Below are 14,298 nucleotides of genomic sequence, written 5' to 3' on the forward strand. Positions count from 1 at the left end.
GATTACAAAAGGACGGCAATGTGATACTTTACTTGAGTGATCGTGGATAAAATAGTGTATACAACAGTTTTATATGGTGTTTGAAGCACTGCACTCGTGGGATGTCTAAGACACGCTCGCTCACTCAATTATAACGCCCAGACCCTTATTATAAAACTGTTGTATAAGATACTATAATAATGAACAATATACTAATGCCTATTGAACATGCTTATTACCTGTTGAGTGTCCATAGCTTGACAGAGCCATCAACGGCGCAAGAGGCGAGGGCGCAGATGGACTCCTGGTCACTGAGTGCAAGCGGGTTGAACGTGATGCAACCCACATTGCAGTTGTGACCCTTGAACGTTTTCAGCAGCTCACAATTGGGGATCGACCACAGTTTGCATAGGCCACTCCTGCAATTCAAATTAATTAACGAAATAATTTCATAGTAACCTTTTTTTAAATAACTTTTTTATGTAAACACTAAAACACAACAACTAGTTTCGGCTTTCAACTAATTTTCAAGTATGTTTCCCCAAAATGAACTATCATTCCAGTAACTATTATTTCAATCAGCCCTATTGAAATACTTCATTAGTACATACATTTTTTTTTTCATTTGGTGTGGTGAAAGATACACTGTAGAAGGAAAAATGGGCATTTGCTCAAAATTTATTGTACTTCTAAAACTGCAGTTTAAAGAATGAAGAAGTCTATTAGAATTTGTTCAGTCATCCATTTAAGGGCAGTTTTGGGTATTATCATCCATCTCAAGTAATTCCTTTGATTCAAGCATTTCTGGTTCATTCACATAGGCCAAGTCACTTGAAACACATTGGTATCAGGTACACTTTGAATAAGCAATAAATTCTCTCAAAGAAAAAATCCAAACTACACTAGTTGGTCTGAATGTTAAAATTTCAGTTGTGAACTGCGGTATTTTTCCCAAAATTCATTTCGACAAATTCGAAAACTTTCGATCCATTGTAAACAAAGTTCATATAAAAGTATAAAATCAATTTATTTTCCACATTGCATCACACAGTTATGTAAATATGTAATGATATATTATTACATTAATGTCAGTTTATAGATGAAGTGGAATTCCCTTGAGAAGACTACACGCTGTGAATGGGGGAGAGTTCTTGCATGAAAAAAAAATATTATTATGACTGTATGATAGTAGCTTGACATTAGTAAATTTATTCTAATAACAACTCGAATATACGAGTACTTAAATTTTTAGTGCTGGTTGCACAACAGCCATTTAAATTTTAACAGTGATTAATTTCACGAGAACCAGTAAGAGAAGCCATCTTTTCAAAAACGCCTTTTCTGATTGTTTCTCGTGAAATTAATCACGATTAAAATTTAACCGGCTGTTGTACAACCGGGCCTTAGACTTTTAAAAAGTTATCAAAGCCACTAATAACTATAATCACTATTATAAACAAACGAAATAATGTGAATTGGAAATGAGGGAGGGGAGCTCCTACCAGGAGGCAGTGGCGAGCATCTTTGAATCGGGGCTGAAGTTGCAATAGGACAGCGGCCGCGTGTCTCCAATCTGACTGCAGTAGATGGAGAGGCCGGTCAGATGCTTTTGCAGCTCCTGCCTTCGAGCGGTGAGGGTGGCCTCAGCCAGTTGCACCTCCTGACGAGCAGCCTCCAGCCTCTTCTTGGCTCGTGGTAACGAGTAATCTCAAATTTAAAACAAAAACAACATTGAATAAGAAATACCATTAGGCTGGCCACTAACGATAGAACATGCATGATACACAGTCATCATAAATTATTGTGTCATCACAACTGTGATCACAGCGAAACGCTTCGAGCAAAATTTTAGAGGTTAGGTTTTTGTATCTCTGATTTTTTGTTTATTTTTTCTTTGCTGCTCTATTTGAGTTTAAATTATTTTTCTATCATTATTATTTGTAATTTCTAGCGCCTAGTTTATTTATTGTTATTGGTTGTTTATTTTATATTAGAAGCTTCTCACTGATGATGAACATGTGTATGTGCATGACAAACATGCATGTTCTAGCATTAGTGGCCAGCCTTAGTGTTGTCATACAGGTGTAATCTACATTAGCGGATCCATATCACAATAAGGCCAATTATGCACCATCTAGATATCGCTAGGTTTACTAGAAGATAAATGGTCTTATTTGTTAGGCCCAATTCAAACAGAAGGGGCATATGGCACGGACGTGTCGCTGACTTTTGTCACACTTCCACGCCACTTCAGTTTGCATTGGGTCATACGTTTATATAGGAGTTTAGCGCTAAGTCTGTGCCATCGTCACTTCTGTGTGAATTGGGTCTGACATTCCGGGTTTAAACAAACAACTCATCAATTTCCGTTTAAACTAGATTGTTTATGGGCCTTAGATTAGCACTAGACAGAACTAATCAAAACGATTCTAGTAGCTGGTTTAATGATTCGTAATGGTTACTGTTATTGATTCATATTTAATGAGCGATCAAAGCGTGCTCAGCTTAGAAAGTCTTAGAATGTAAAAACACCCTTCAAAGCAACATGAAGATTTAGAATTGTTAGAATTTTGAAATGATTTAGCTTACATTGAATAAATAGTATGGATATTGATGAAATAATAGTTATTGATAGCAATTGAAAATCAAGATAGATGTTGTAACATTATTCAAATCAAAGTACGACATTTTCCAATTGAAGCACAATTTTTTATTTATTATTCAATAAAGAAGTCAAATGTGATGAAAACCTCCAATACAAACACATAACACATTATTCTGCAAGCCTACCGCCATATCTTTTACAATTTCCTCTCACCTTCCTTTTCCCTCTAAAAAACAGCTGTCTCCATTCTACGATTACTACCTAAACAATATTACCAACATTCATCTATCTCATTTTATACTATTGATTATGAAAATATTTAATTATGATTATTTTATTTTATTAATTCATTTATGATAATTAATGTAACACTACAATGTTCAATGAATCTATATCACTTGAATTCAAGTGAGTTCTGAACATTGGACAATATGAGTTACGGTAATAAAAGAGCATTATGTCTTATTGAAGCAGAACAATGCTCAGATGGGCCATCCCCCAATTAAACATTATTTGAAAGTATTATTTAAAATATCCAAGATTTAAATGCTTTGCTGTGCATGCTATGAGAGGCAAGAAAAAGTAAAGTAAGAGCGATGAGAAATACAATGATTATAGAAAAGTATTTCGTAATAGACTAGAAATAAAGAACTAACTTACTAGCAATCCACAAACGGGCATCTTTGAGCGATTCGGGACCTTCGTGATACCAAGTGGTCTCCTGATCTTTCTCTTGTTGTAGTCTCTCTTCCTCTTCTTCCTGCTTCCTTTGGATAGCATCCTCTCCTAACCTGCAAAATTAATTGGATTCTATTAAAAAATGTATTAAACCAATCTTACTTATTCTTCCAGAGATTTTAAATGCTACTAAGCACAATTCTGATTCAGTGGGATGACCTCATTTGACGTTTCGCAGTTATTCTTTATACTAAACAATTAGATAATTATACCTTGTAGAAACCTCTGACCAACTAAACTTGCCTGATAAGTACTAATAATAACACACATTTTATTATATTACTGTGAATAGTATGTTATCAAATCGACTATATTCATTCGATGCTTTAGACTTCAGTTAGACCATAGGCATCGCTGTCTTTACGTATCATAATATAGATGGCCATAAGATCCATCAATATCAATTTAGTTTGACATAATTCAGATTTGTTGATGTAAACCAATTTATAGCAGAATACAGCAAGATTGCTGAAGTTTCACAACAAAAACTGAGTCTTATTCCTGGAATTTACTATATTATTTCTAAGATGCACTTTACTAAGTTGAGTTTTTGCACTTATGGGAAAAAAACAACAGAAAATAAAAAATAATATTGTCAGTGGCAGACCTTTTACCCAGATTTGATAAGGCAATTGAAAATTTACAAGGTCACAATTTCAATAAATCAAAGCTGCAAGATGATGTCTTTAGTATTAAAGTGGAGTATGAGGATGCACATTAATAATCCTTTTCATAAACAGATTTCGTCAAATCTACTTTTTGTAGCGTTGCCCACAAAAGTCTGTGACCATTGCATGTGTAGTGTGAGATGAGGTAAGTATATTTATTTATAAATGTGTTATATCTCACCTGGAAAGTAGCTCCCTGAGCCTACTTCGGCGTTCGGCTGGCCCTTCCCCAAACAAGCAGATGGGTTCTCCAAGTTGACGTAGATTCCTCTTGACCTCAGAGTCATCTGTCGAAACATTCACCTGCCTCGCTTTTTTCCGCCTCTCGAACTCCTCTAGAAGAGCTTGCTTATCCCGTGATATTTCATCCTCCAATTCCATATACTCTACAACACCAACATCAAAATACATTTATGAATTTCGAAGACATTTAAGTCATAAAGTAATAAAGTATCGAAAGTAATAAAATCACAAGACCAACTAGCACTTGAATAGAAGTGCCCATTTTTGTCTGGTCTGAATGGCTATTGGAATTTAGTGTTCTGGATTAACACTGATTTTTGTTTGAGTGAATAAAGACTAAACCAAAGATTTATTGTACTGTTGTGAAGGTGATGTTTTGGTTGATATCCATACTACCACATGAATACTGAATAAAAACTACTTGAAATCGACACAATCAGTTTCGGTTGTTACACCATTATCAATCTTCAAATTAGTTTCTAAAAATGTTTCAATAAATTACTGGTTCAAATAGTTTCTATTCAAACCATGTAATTCTTGATACAGAAATAAAATAATAGTACGCAGAAGTAGTTACTAAATAGTTGATACAAAAACTAAGTCTGACTGATTTTAGTGAAAAATATTTCATTCACTCGCAGCGACTGAATTGAATGAACGTGAGCCCCAGGCTAAAATTTAAAAACCAGGAGCCATCTGGGGGTGGAATACCTGTTGAGTAGTATAGTAGCGTAGACACTTGACTAGACATCAACTTTATGCCGCATCTACATGTTGGCCCAGTCGCTGGCCCAGCCTGCTCCAGCCTGGTAATTCAACGAAGGCCAGTGAAGGCCAGCGCTAGCAAACCACTCACTCATCCACACATTGGCGCTGGCCAACATTGGCCTGCACTGGGCCAACATGTAGATGCGACATTAGGGTAGGACACACAGGCAGGCAGCTAAGAGCTGCATCAATTTTGCAGCAATTACAGCCGCAGCAGAACATCGGTTTTTATACATAAGGAAGTTCAGCTATTTGCATCGTATTTGACCACCTTCCATTCTATTATGATGGCGTTTTTTGGCATAGCATTCTGCTGCAAAAATTCAATTGTGATGAGTAGTTGTTTATTCGGTTTTTTGTTTAAATTTTATCAATCAGGAAAATTCAAAATTTCTGTTCAAAGTTATTTTGAAGTAAGACTTATGTGTGAATCATATAAGCTCAACCTAACATTTATACTTTAATTTAAATTGGGGTAAATTTGTTACCGTCATGGGTGTGCACATTTCCAGGCATGCCAGAGGCATCACCAGCGGGACTGCCAGGACTGTTGCTGCTCTCTTCCAACTGAGAACCGCCGGAAGCAGCAATGGCTGCCAGGCGCTGTCTCTCTTGTTCTTCAAGCGAGCCATAATGAATCGTTTTTTGTTTCTTCACATACAGCACTTCTTCGTCGTCAGACATTGTTTTTCAATATCTGAAACAAAAAATATGATTAATTGAGAATAATATCTGCTCGATTATTACAATAAAGTGGCGTATATAGAATATATTTTTGACGGGGCCAAGGTTAATGTTAGGTTAAGTGATTTCACATACATAATAATACTCATAATACTTAATATCAGCATTGCTACTAATATTCAAAGGGCAATTTGCGCTGAACGTCCTTTTTACTTTGCCGTCAAAAATTCAAATTACTGCACTTTTTATCTATAATTACAGTACTGATTTTTCTTCATATTCATTATTTCGGGGGGGGGGGGTCTGCTAACCCTTATATACGCCCCAATACTGGCATCAATACTGAACAAATTTAGAAGTCGATATATGAAACCAGTATTTTGAGGATAAATCATTTTAAAATGAAAAAGCTTATTTAGAAAGAATTAGTGCTATGCAAACTAAAATACTGATTCAAGAATATAATGCCATGAGCATTGATAAATGGTGTAAGAATAAACATAATTTAGCGCAGAATTAGTAAAATCTAATGTCTGTTGGTTGATAAAATATTATAGGTAACACAACATAACTTGAGTTTGTGAGACTGGTTTGCCTTTTGAATGCTTGCTACTGTTGAGACTAAATTTAGAGACTAAGAGACTACCATTGAGACTAAACGTTACGATACATAATTATAGAATCTTCGAAAAATTAATTCCAGAATCTTTTTACGCTGATTAGATACCGGTAATGTAAGTGCCAGAGACCTAAAACTCGAGATTTATTTATCACTGACATTTATTACCGTATTCAAGCATTATTAACAAATAATAGTAAAAATTTCTACTCCACCAGAGTAAAACAGTGGCTAGAGTGTCGTTTAGTGACCTACCAAACTTGAGTCAAATATTCGGTAGCAGAATGTCATTTGGATGCTACAAAACTTAGCCACCTTTATTCATTACTATTTTAAATATATTTTTTCATTGATTTCGATTTTGTAACAATAGAGGTTATTTACTTACTTGATATTTGAGGTCGTTGCCTAGGACTGGAATTTCTAGATAGGGAGTGTCGGAATTCTGTGATCACAGTAGTAAAACCTACATGGTCATTCACGCTGTGGAGATGCTTGACTCCCAAAAAGAGGATCCTCGTAAAAATCCTGCAGTTAGTAAAGTGGCTTTTCCAGAAGTTTATTTTTCACTGTGGTAGGTTCCGGTTCGTAGTGTTCTGGTGGGTATGAGGGGGTTCCAGGAAGGAAAATATTTTCTAATTTAGCCTCTAAAAGGGTGTTTTAGAGCGATTTGGGAGCAAGAAAAAAAAATCAGAAACTAAAGTAAACTAAATTGACTTGTGGCCAATGATTGTTAAGTACCGTATAGTAATTCTGTCATCAAAATAGCTCAAGCTTACAAAATCGAAGCAAACGGAAATATGGCTTTATGTAAGTTCACTGGTTCACTAATCAGCACTTACACTAACATGAGTTTTATGTTATAATGTTTTAGCCTATTTGTAGCCTATGTTTTAATGTGTTTTAATGTTTTAGCCTATAATGTTTTATGTTATCAACATTGGACCACCATTGGACCCTTAGCACAGGAAGTAGGGGTGGGAAGTTTTGATACGTATACCTCCTTACTACCCTAAACAGAACTGCGGGGTAAAAAATTGTTTTCAAAACTTTTCATAACATTTCCTAGACTGGACTACTGTATAGTGAGGTCCACGTTAGGCATTCGATTAACATTGGTGTTGCTTTCCTTGTCAATCATTCGACAAAGCAGATAGGGCTATCCTTTTCTAGCTCCGCAACGTTGCCAGATTGTTATCTGATGAACGAAATATCCCAAATATCAACTTTGATATAGATAGCCCTGGAAGTAAGTAACAAAATATTCTATCTCAATTATGAGAATTTATAATTGAATGATAAAAAATATAAGATATTTTATCGTTATAATATCATGGAAGACAGTGAATGGAGAAGGCAAGGCAGAGAATTAACAAAGATGTTCTTGTTACTTGTATTTGCCCTCCTGACAGTCTGAAGGCTGGGGAGTCGTCATTATTTTTCACGGCAGGTGAGGTGATTTCCTCCATGAGCATGTCGTATATGTTGAAATGTATGCTCTTCAACATACTCTGATACTGCATAGTAGGGTCGGGCCAATAGGTATGACTTTAGGCCTCTGGCAAATGCTGCCTCGTCATCCATGTCCTTCAGGTCACGCGGCAGTAAATTGAAAAAGTATGATCCTGCATATGTTGGTGAGCAGCTGTATTTCTTCAGTCTATGTTCTGGCAAGTCAAGATTCTTGCTTCGAAGGTCATAGCAGTGTTTTTCCTGTCTTGTGGTGGGTCGATGTCAAACGAGGCAAACGACAGAAGAGTCCTGCGACAGTCGAGACCAGCGACGGTAGAGACCGGCGACATTCGAGGCCAGCGACGGTAGAGGACTCCTAAAAAAGTGGCCTCAAATGTCGCCTGCGTTAGGCGACAGTTGAGGCCACTCTAATTTTTGTACAGCCCCGACAGTCGAGACCTGCGACGGCAGAGGACTCCTGAAAAAGTGGCCTCAAATGTCGCCTGCGTTAGGCGGCAGTTGAGGCCACTCTAATTTTCGTACACTCCCGACAGTCGAGGCCAACGACCGTAGAGGACTGTTTTGTAAAACAGTCCTCTACGGTCTTAGGTCTCGAATGTCGTCGGTCTCGACTGTCGCGCCCCCTCAAAAACACAGTTAAAAATATTTTTAAGGAAGAATGTTTATGTAAAGTTGTTGATTTTTCAAATCAACTTCCTAGATTATATAAAAAGGTAAATTTGTTCATCACTCTAAGCTTCATACTACTGTATATAACCTTTTTCTATTCTCTGAAGCTTATTAATTTTGTAACTTTTTAATTCTTTATAACTTTAAATTCGTGTAACTTTGAAAGTTCAGCATGTAGAATAAAGATACCAGCATCTTACCTTCTTCCAATTGAGTTTCGTCAACAAAGGTGGTCAAGTCATATACATTCCAGTACTTGGATGATGGTCCCTAAACATATTTTCAAGTAATGGGAATCCATTACTACTGCATTATGCCTCCTTCATTGACAAATCTAAATATTTATCTATCTTCTATCCATCTATAAGACGAGATGGTGTCTGTCTTTCTGTCTGTTTGTATGTGAGCTCATCACGCTTGAAATACTTGACTGATTAAGCAGTAATTCTTCACAAAGATGATCGTTCTGAAAATCCTTCAAGGATAAGCACTATCTACCTTCAAAGTTCATATGCTTTTTTTATGAAGGAAGTTTCCATTATTTAGTTTTTGAACAAATCAGAAGTTATAATCATTATAAAATGTATTTTGTCTGGAATCGCAGTAGGATGTGTCCTCAACTGTCGCCTGCTGCAAGCGAGTCTCTAATTTTTGTACAGGCCCGACAGTCGAGACCAGCGACATTCGAGGCCAGCGACGGTAGAGAACTCCTGAAAAAGTGGCCTCAAATGTCGCCTGCGTTAGGCGACAGTTGAGGCCACTCTAATTTTTGTACAGCCCCGACAGTCGAGACCTACGACGGGAGAGGACTCCTGAAAAAGTGGCCTCAAATGTCGCCTGCGTTAGGCGACAGTTGAGGCCACTCTAATTTTCGTACACTCCCGACAGTCGAGGCCTACGACCGTAGAGGACTGTAAAACAGTCCTCTACGGTCGTAGGCCTCGAATGTCGTCGGTCTCGACTGTCGCGTCCCCCTTGTGGTTAGGCCTTTCCTCTTAACCAGATTTATTGTTTCTAGCAGGTACAATGAGAATACTGTATTTTACTCTCCACAAATAGCTAATTGTTTACAGTGCTTCATCATGTTTTTCTCCAATACCGTTCTCAAGGCCCACTTTTGTTTTCTCAGGACTCTGTCAAGGTGTGTCTGGGATGCCGATCCCCAGGCAACAATACCGTACCTTAAATGTGAGGCAAAGAGTGAGTGGTATGCAATGAATGATGTACTTTTCTCTGATATGTTTCTGATTCTTCGTATAATATACACGGCAGATGATAACCTCTTGCATAACAGCTCTATATGTTTTCTCCATGTTAAGTGACAGTCAATTGTTATCCCCAGGAATCTTGTACAGTCTGCCATCATTGAGTCATCATTTGTTTGTCTCTCATCCGGGTTGTTTTTGATTGGAGTGAATCTGATGTGGATTGTCTTCTTCCTATTAATGGTCAGCTTCAGTCTATTGCATGTATCTGTGGCCTCTTCCAGTGCTGTCTCGACAATTATGTGTGGATCTTGAAGTTTCTGCGATGGTATCAAGATAGTGGTATCATCGGCAAACAATATGCAGCTGTTTCTGTTGTCAATTTCCTTGGGAAGGTCATTGATGTAGACAAGGAACAGCAGTGGCCCAAGGATGGATCTATCTTTTTCCAATGTTATTATAACGAGGATATCACAATAATAGGCATGTATTACATTCAGCCATTAGTTTAAGTTTACATTTGCAACAACACGTGGGTTGTTGAGTGTCCGAGAAAATTGGGGAGGCATTAGATCTTATTGATCTCATTACACTAAGGTAGCAAGCCAGGTCGCCAGTTAATTCTGGAGATCCGGCTGACGACCACTTAGGTTGCGAATCTTAATAATTTACTGGTGTCCCAGCGAGCATTACAGTCCCGGAGACTCTTAACTTGATTTCTGAACCGATTTATCTATTTCAAAGCATCAAGACGCTACTATGCTAAGCAACAACATTCCATCATTCATCTGAGTTGTATTTAGATATTAGAGTCAACCGTAGCTTACGTAACTATTGAGTAGGCCATGAGACAACCAACCATCATGGCAAATATTCTACCTCCGCCCACGCCCGCACCAAACAACTTGGAATCTTCTCATCAGTCCAATACTGTACATTAAGCTGTTAAGCTAATGGTTGGGTCTCTGGTGATCAGCAACCCACTGGCACTGGCTGAATATAAAGTCAACACAGAATTACAAATTTATGTATGCATTTACTGCTTATGACTAAATGAAATTGAATTCGACACAAGGCTTTCGACACAGTGGACCATGAACTCTTGCTAAATAAAATTGAAATTATCGGTTTTAGAGGCATAGTTTTGAAAATTTTTAGGTCATACTTAAACTTAAGGTCACAAGCCGTAAAAATTGATGATACAATTAGCAACGATAGGAGAGTTGAAGCTGGGATTCCACAAGGAACAGTGCTTGGCCCAATTCTATTCCTAATTTATATTAATGATTTATTAAATATTGATCTAGACTGTGGCTCTCTCTACTCTTTTGCGGATGACACTGTAGCTCTGTTTCATGGAAATTCATGGATGGAAACATTTAAGAAAGCAAATAGTGGTATAGCAAAGATAAAAAATTGGTGTGACCACAATAAATTATGTATAAATAAAGATAAAACTGTGGTTCTACCCTTTTACCTCACAATGGCTGGTAAGCCCTCTGAGGAGTACCAACTTAAAATAATTATTCATAAACCTGACTGTAATCAGTCTTATTGCCAGTGTGTTCCTCTCTTTGTTCATGATTCTGTAAAATACCTAGGCATCATGATAGATTCTCGACTGAGGTGGGAGCCACATATTTCTTATGTTTGCAATAGATTAAGGAAAACATTTTATAAGTTTGTTCAATTGAGAAATATTCTTCCATTGTACCAGTTGAGGATGGTATTCCTTGCCCTAATCTCTTCTGTAATTGAATACGGCATTGTTGGATGGGGAGGTTGTGGATCTTCCATCTTACAACCCCTTATTTTGCAATATAAGAAAATTGTAAAAATATGTCTGAATAGACCAGTTAGATATCCCACTAACCTAATCTATATAGAATTCAAAGTTCTAAGCCCTGAGGATTTATATAAATTGAACTTATTAAAATATGTATTTGAACGACCATTAGATTTTCCAGTGACTCCTGAACATGGATATACAACTCGTGGTCAAGCCAGAGAGAAACTGTATGAGCCGAGATGTGTAACTGCATCTGCGGCTGGTCATGCAGCCTTTCAGGGTCCTCGTTTATTTAATGTTTTACCTTTCGATATTTCTAGAGAGTCCTCCTTATCGATTTTCTGTAGAAGGTTAAGACTGTATTTATCGGCTTCATAAATTGTTTCGTTTCATTTTTTTCATTGAAATATGTTTAACTTTATTCTGTAAACTAGGCTATATAAACTAAGCATTGTAATCAATTTGTTTATTTTTGTGGAAGATGTGTATTTTTGTTTAGATTGCTTAATGGCATAAGATAATACTATTTATGTAAGTAGCTCTATATAGTACTTGAAGCAGCTGAATCGTTTTTTTTTATATATTTTCTGTAATTCATAAGACGAACCACTCCTCGACGCAGGCCTAGCCTAATGAGGAGTGCACTTGATATTTTTTATGTTTTATGCTTTGTAAAATTGTACAATGAAGTGAATAAAAGTGATTATTATTATATTATTAATTAATATAAAATGGAAGTACTGATACCGTACTAAAATGTAAATCAAAGTGAAATTTTAAGACATTACTGAATTATTGCAATAAATACTTGAATGGCAATACTTGAGAAGTAGGCCTATACAAGGAAAATAAGCTACAATTAATAATAAAGTGGATTAACTTACCTTGAAATGAATGAGAATCCACAAAAATTTAATTTAGATATGTTTTATAGAACATGCATTGCAGTAAATATTAATATTTTATACAAAGCAATCCATCCATTGTTTATTCACAAGAACATAAACATAACCTTTAACCTATGATTTCTCTATCTAGTATCTTGAATCTTCACGCGAATTCGATCGTTGTCGCGGCGTCAATCTCAGTGCCAGCTAGATATATTGGTTATAATAAATTTCCAGTGTAGATTAACTTGGATTTCTATTTATTATTCATAGATTACAATATAATCAAAATATTATTTTGATTTTTGAACATCAATTAATAATAGACTGATTGTGAAGTGAACAGCTAAATCTGTATATAAATAGGCAGTTGAATAAATTGAGAAATATTGCATCATTGTGAATGGGCCTTATCATCGCGCTCAGTTTTTAAAAGGAAAAGTCTAAACTTTCTGTATTTCCTTACATTTTTTAAATTAAAACAATAATTTCAGGTAACTGAAGCTCGTGTGGGATGTTAAATAATTTTGAAATTGAATATGATAGATTAATTCCAAATTTGAATTACAATTAGTGATTCAAAATAAATAGAAATATTTCTATAATATAGCCTATACCGTCATAACCGGGGTGGCTTTTTCACCCACTTTGAGGAAAAATATTCAAATCAATTTACAGTATCTCTTATCTGTTCTGTTATCCGTAAACTATGTTTAACATCGATAGCCGTAGCTCTAATCATTATTGAGATTCTACAATCGATATTTTGTTGAATCTCAATATTAGTTGAACTATCGGCATAAAACCAAACTGCTTGTTTTTCTTGTGATTCCGCTGTCGGAAAACTTTGTATTAGAAATCCTATTTCCAAAAGACCCATTTTATTGGAGATTACATTCAATTTTTGCCCTTTTATTACTTGTATTTCAATTATTATAAATTGAAACATTGGATAACAAGTATAATTCCAAAAAAATACAGGTGACTCTGATATTATTTGAATGTACATTTCAATATAATCATACTCAACTCAACAATATAGATTGACTTTTGTAAAGTAATTGCTATGTAGAGGTCCAAGTTCAATAGGCTTATTATATAGCCATATAGTGCATTCTGGTGACGTCAGCACAGGTAGGGCTCCTACACCAATAAAAATTTGTTGATTTCAGCTGATCTATATCAGCTAGTGTTTTTATTGGTGTAGGAGCCCTACCTGTGCTGACGTTACCATCAACCACCTGTCTTGCACTATGGCTTTGTTTACGGAGGTAGTGATCTGATCTGATATTTGTTCTGAGTTTCAGAATAAGAAAAGCAATAACTGTGAAACTGCTGTATTTATACACTAGTAGTTCTGCAAACAGTAGACCTCCCTCATGAATAGCCTACAACTTTCAAACTAATGAGAAGGGCCATTAAGAAAGTACAGTATATTGTGAAGATTTATCCATGTCATCTATTACTTTCTCCATTGATAGTGCTAAAGACATTGTTTCCAGGGACACCGGATTCATAAATGACTCTCAAGGATGTACCTTCATATCGTCCCCATATTTACAATATTACAAATTTTCTAACAATTAATTATAAGAAATCGGTCAACTGACAGAAAAATGGAATATGCAGTAGGCAATTTAGACGATGAATCGTCTCACAGACGATAGTGAGATGGAAAATGATTCTAAATAAGATGGGTTTGTTGGTGACAATGACAGGAGGTTGCTAATTGACCGACCGAAGCAAAGCTAAGGTCTTAGTTTCGACTCGATCGGCTTTTGTCTGTTTGTTTGTACCGCAGCTATTGTCCGATTTGGATGAAATTTGGTATGCAAGTTTTTTTAAAACAAGGCGCAGAAACGTATGTGTAACGATTTTTGGTAAGACCTCCGGTTTTTTGTAATCACACCGTGGGACCCAGGTTCAAATCTCGTACCGTCCAGATTCTTTTTGCAGACGATACTAATAATT

The 14,298-nt window shown here is 36.2% G+C and overlaps 1 protein-coding gene across 2 annotated transcripts in view; it reads right to left on the bottom strand.

Moving 5' to 3' along the window:
- LOC111058491 (U4/U6 small nuclear ribonucleoprotein Prp4) overlaps positions 1-12,521 on the bottom strand; it is a 35,601-nt gene extending 23,080 nt beyond the window's left edge. Inside the window, exons 1-6 of one of the 2 annotated variants that reach the window (XM_022346027.2) lie at positions 12,325-12,521; positions 5,490-5,698; positions 4,172-4,376; positions 3,245-3,375; positions 1,482-1,686; positions 219-398 (exon numbers count right to left, since the gene is read on the bottom strand). In XM_022346027.2, the coding sequence (XP_022201719.2) occupies positions 219-398; positions 1,482-1,686; positions 3,245-3,375; positions 4,172-4,376; positions 5,490-5,685 (917 nt within the window). In that variant the 5' untranslated portion in view covers positions 5,686-5,698; positions 12,325-12,521. Of the gene's footprint in view, positions 1-218; positions 399-1,481; positions 1,687-3,244; positions 3,376-4,171; positions 4,377-5,489; positions 5,699-6,692; positions 6,896-12,324 lie in introns of those variants that run through there. The other variant, XM_039427562.1, reaches the window with a different exon arrangement.
- Positions 12,522-14,298: the final 1,777 nt, after the last annotated feature.

Source organism: Nilaparvata lugens, chromosome 4 (assembly GCF_014356525.2).
Source record: "Nilaparvata lugens isolate BPH chromosome 4, ASM1435652v1, whole genome shotgun sequence".
Taxonomy (NCBI): domain Eukaryota; kingdom Metazoa; phylum Arthropoda; class Insecta; order Hemiptera; family Delphacidae; genus Nilaparvata; species Nilaparvata lugens.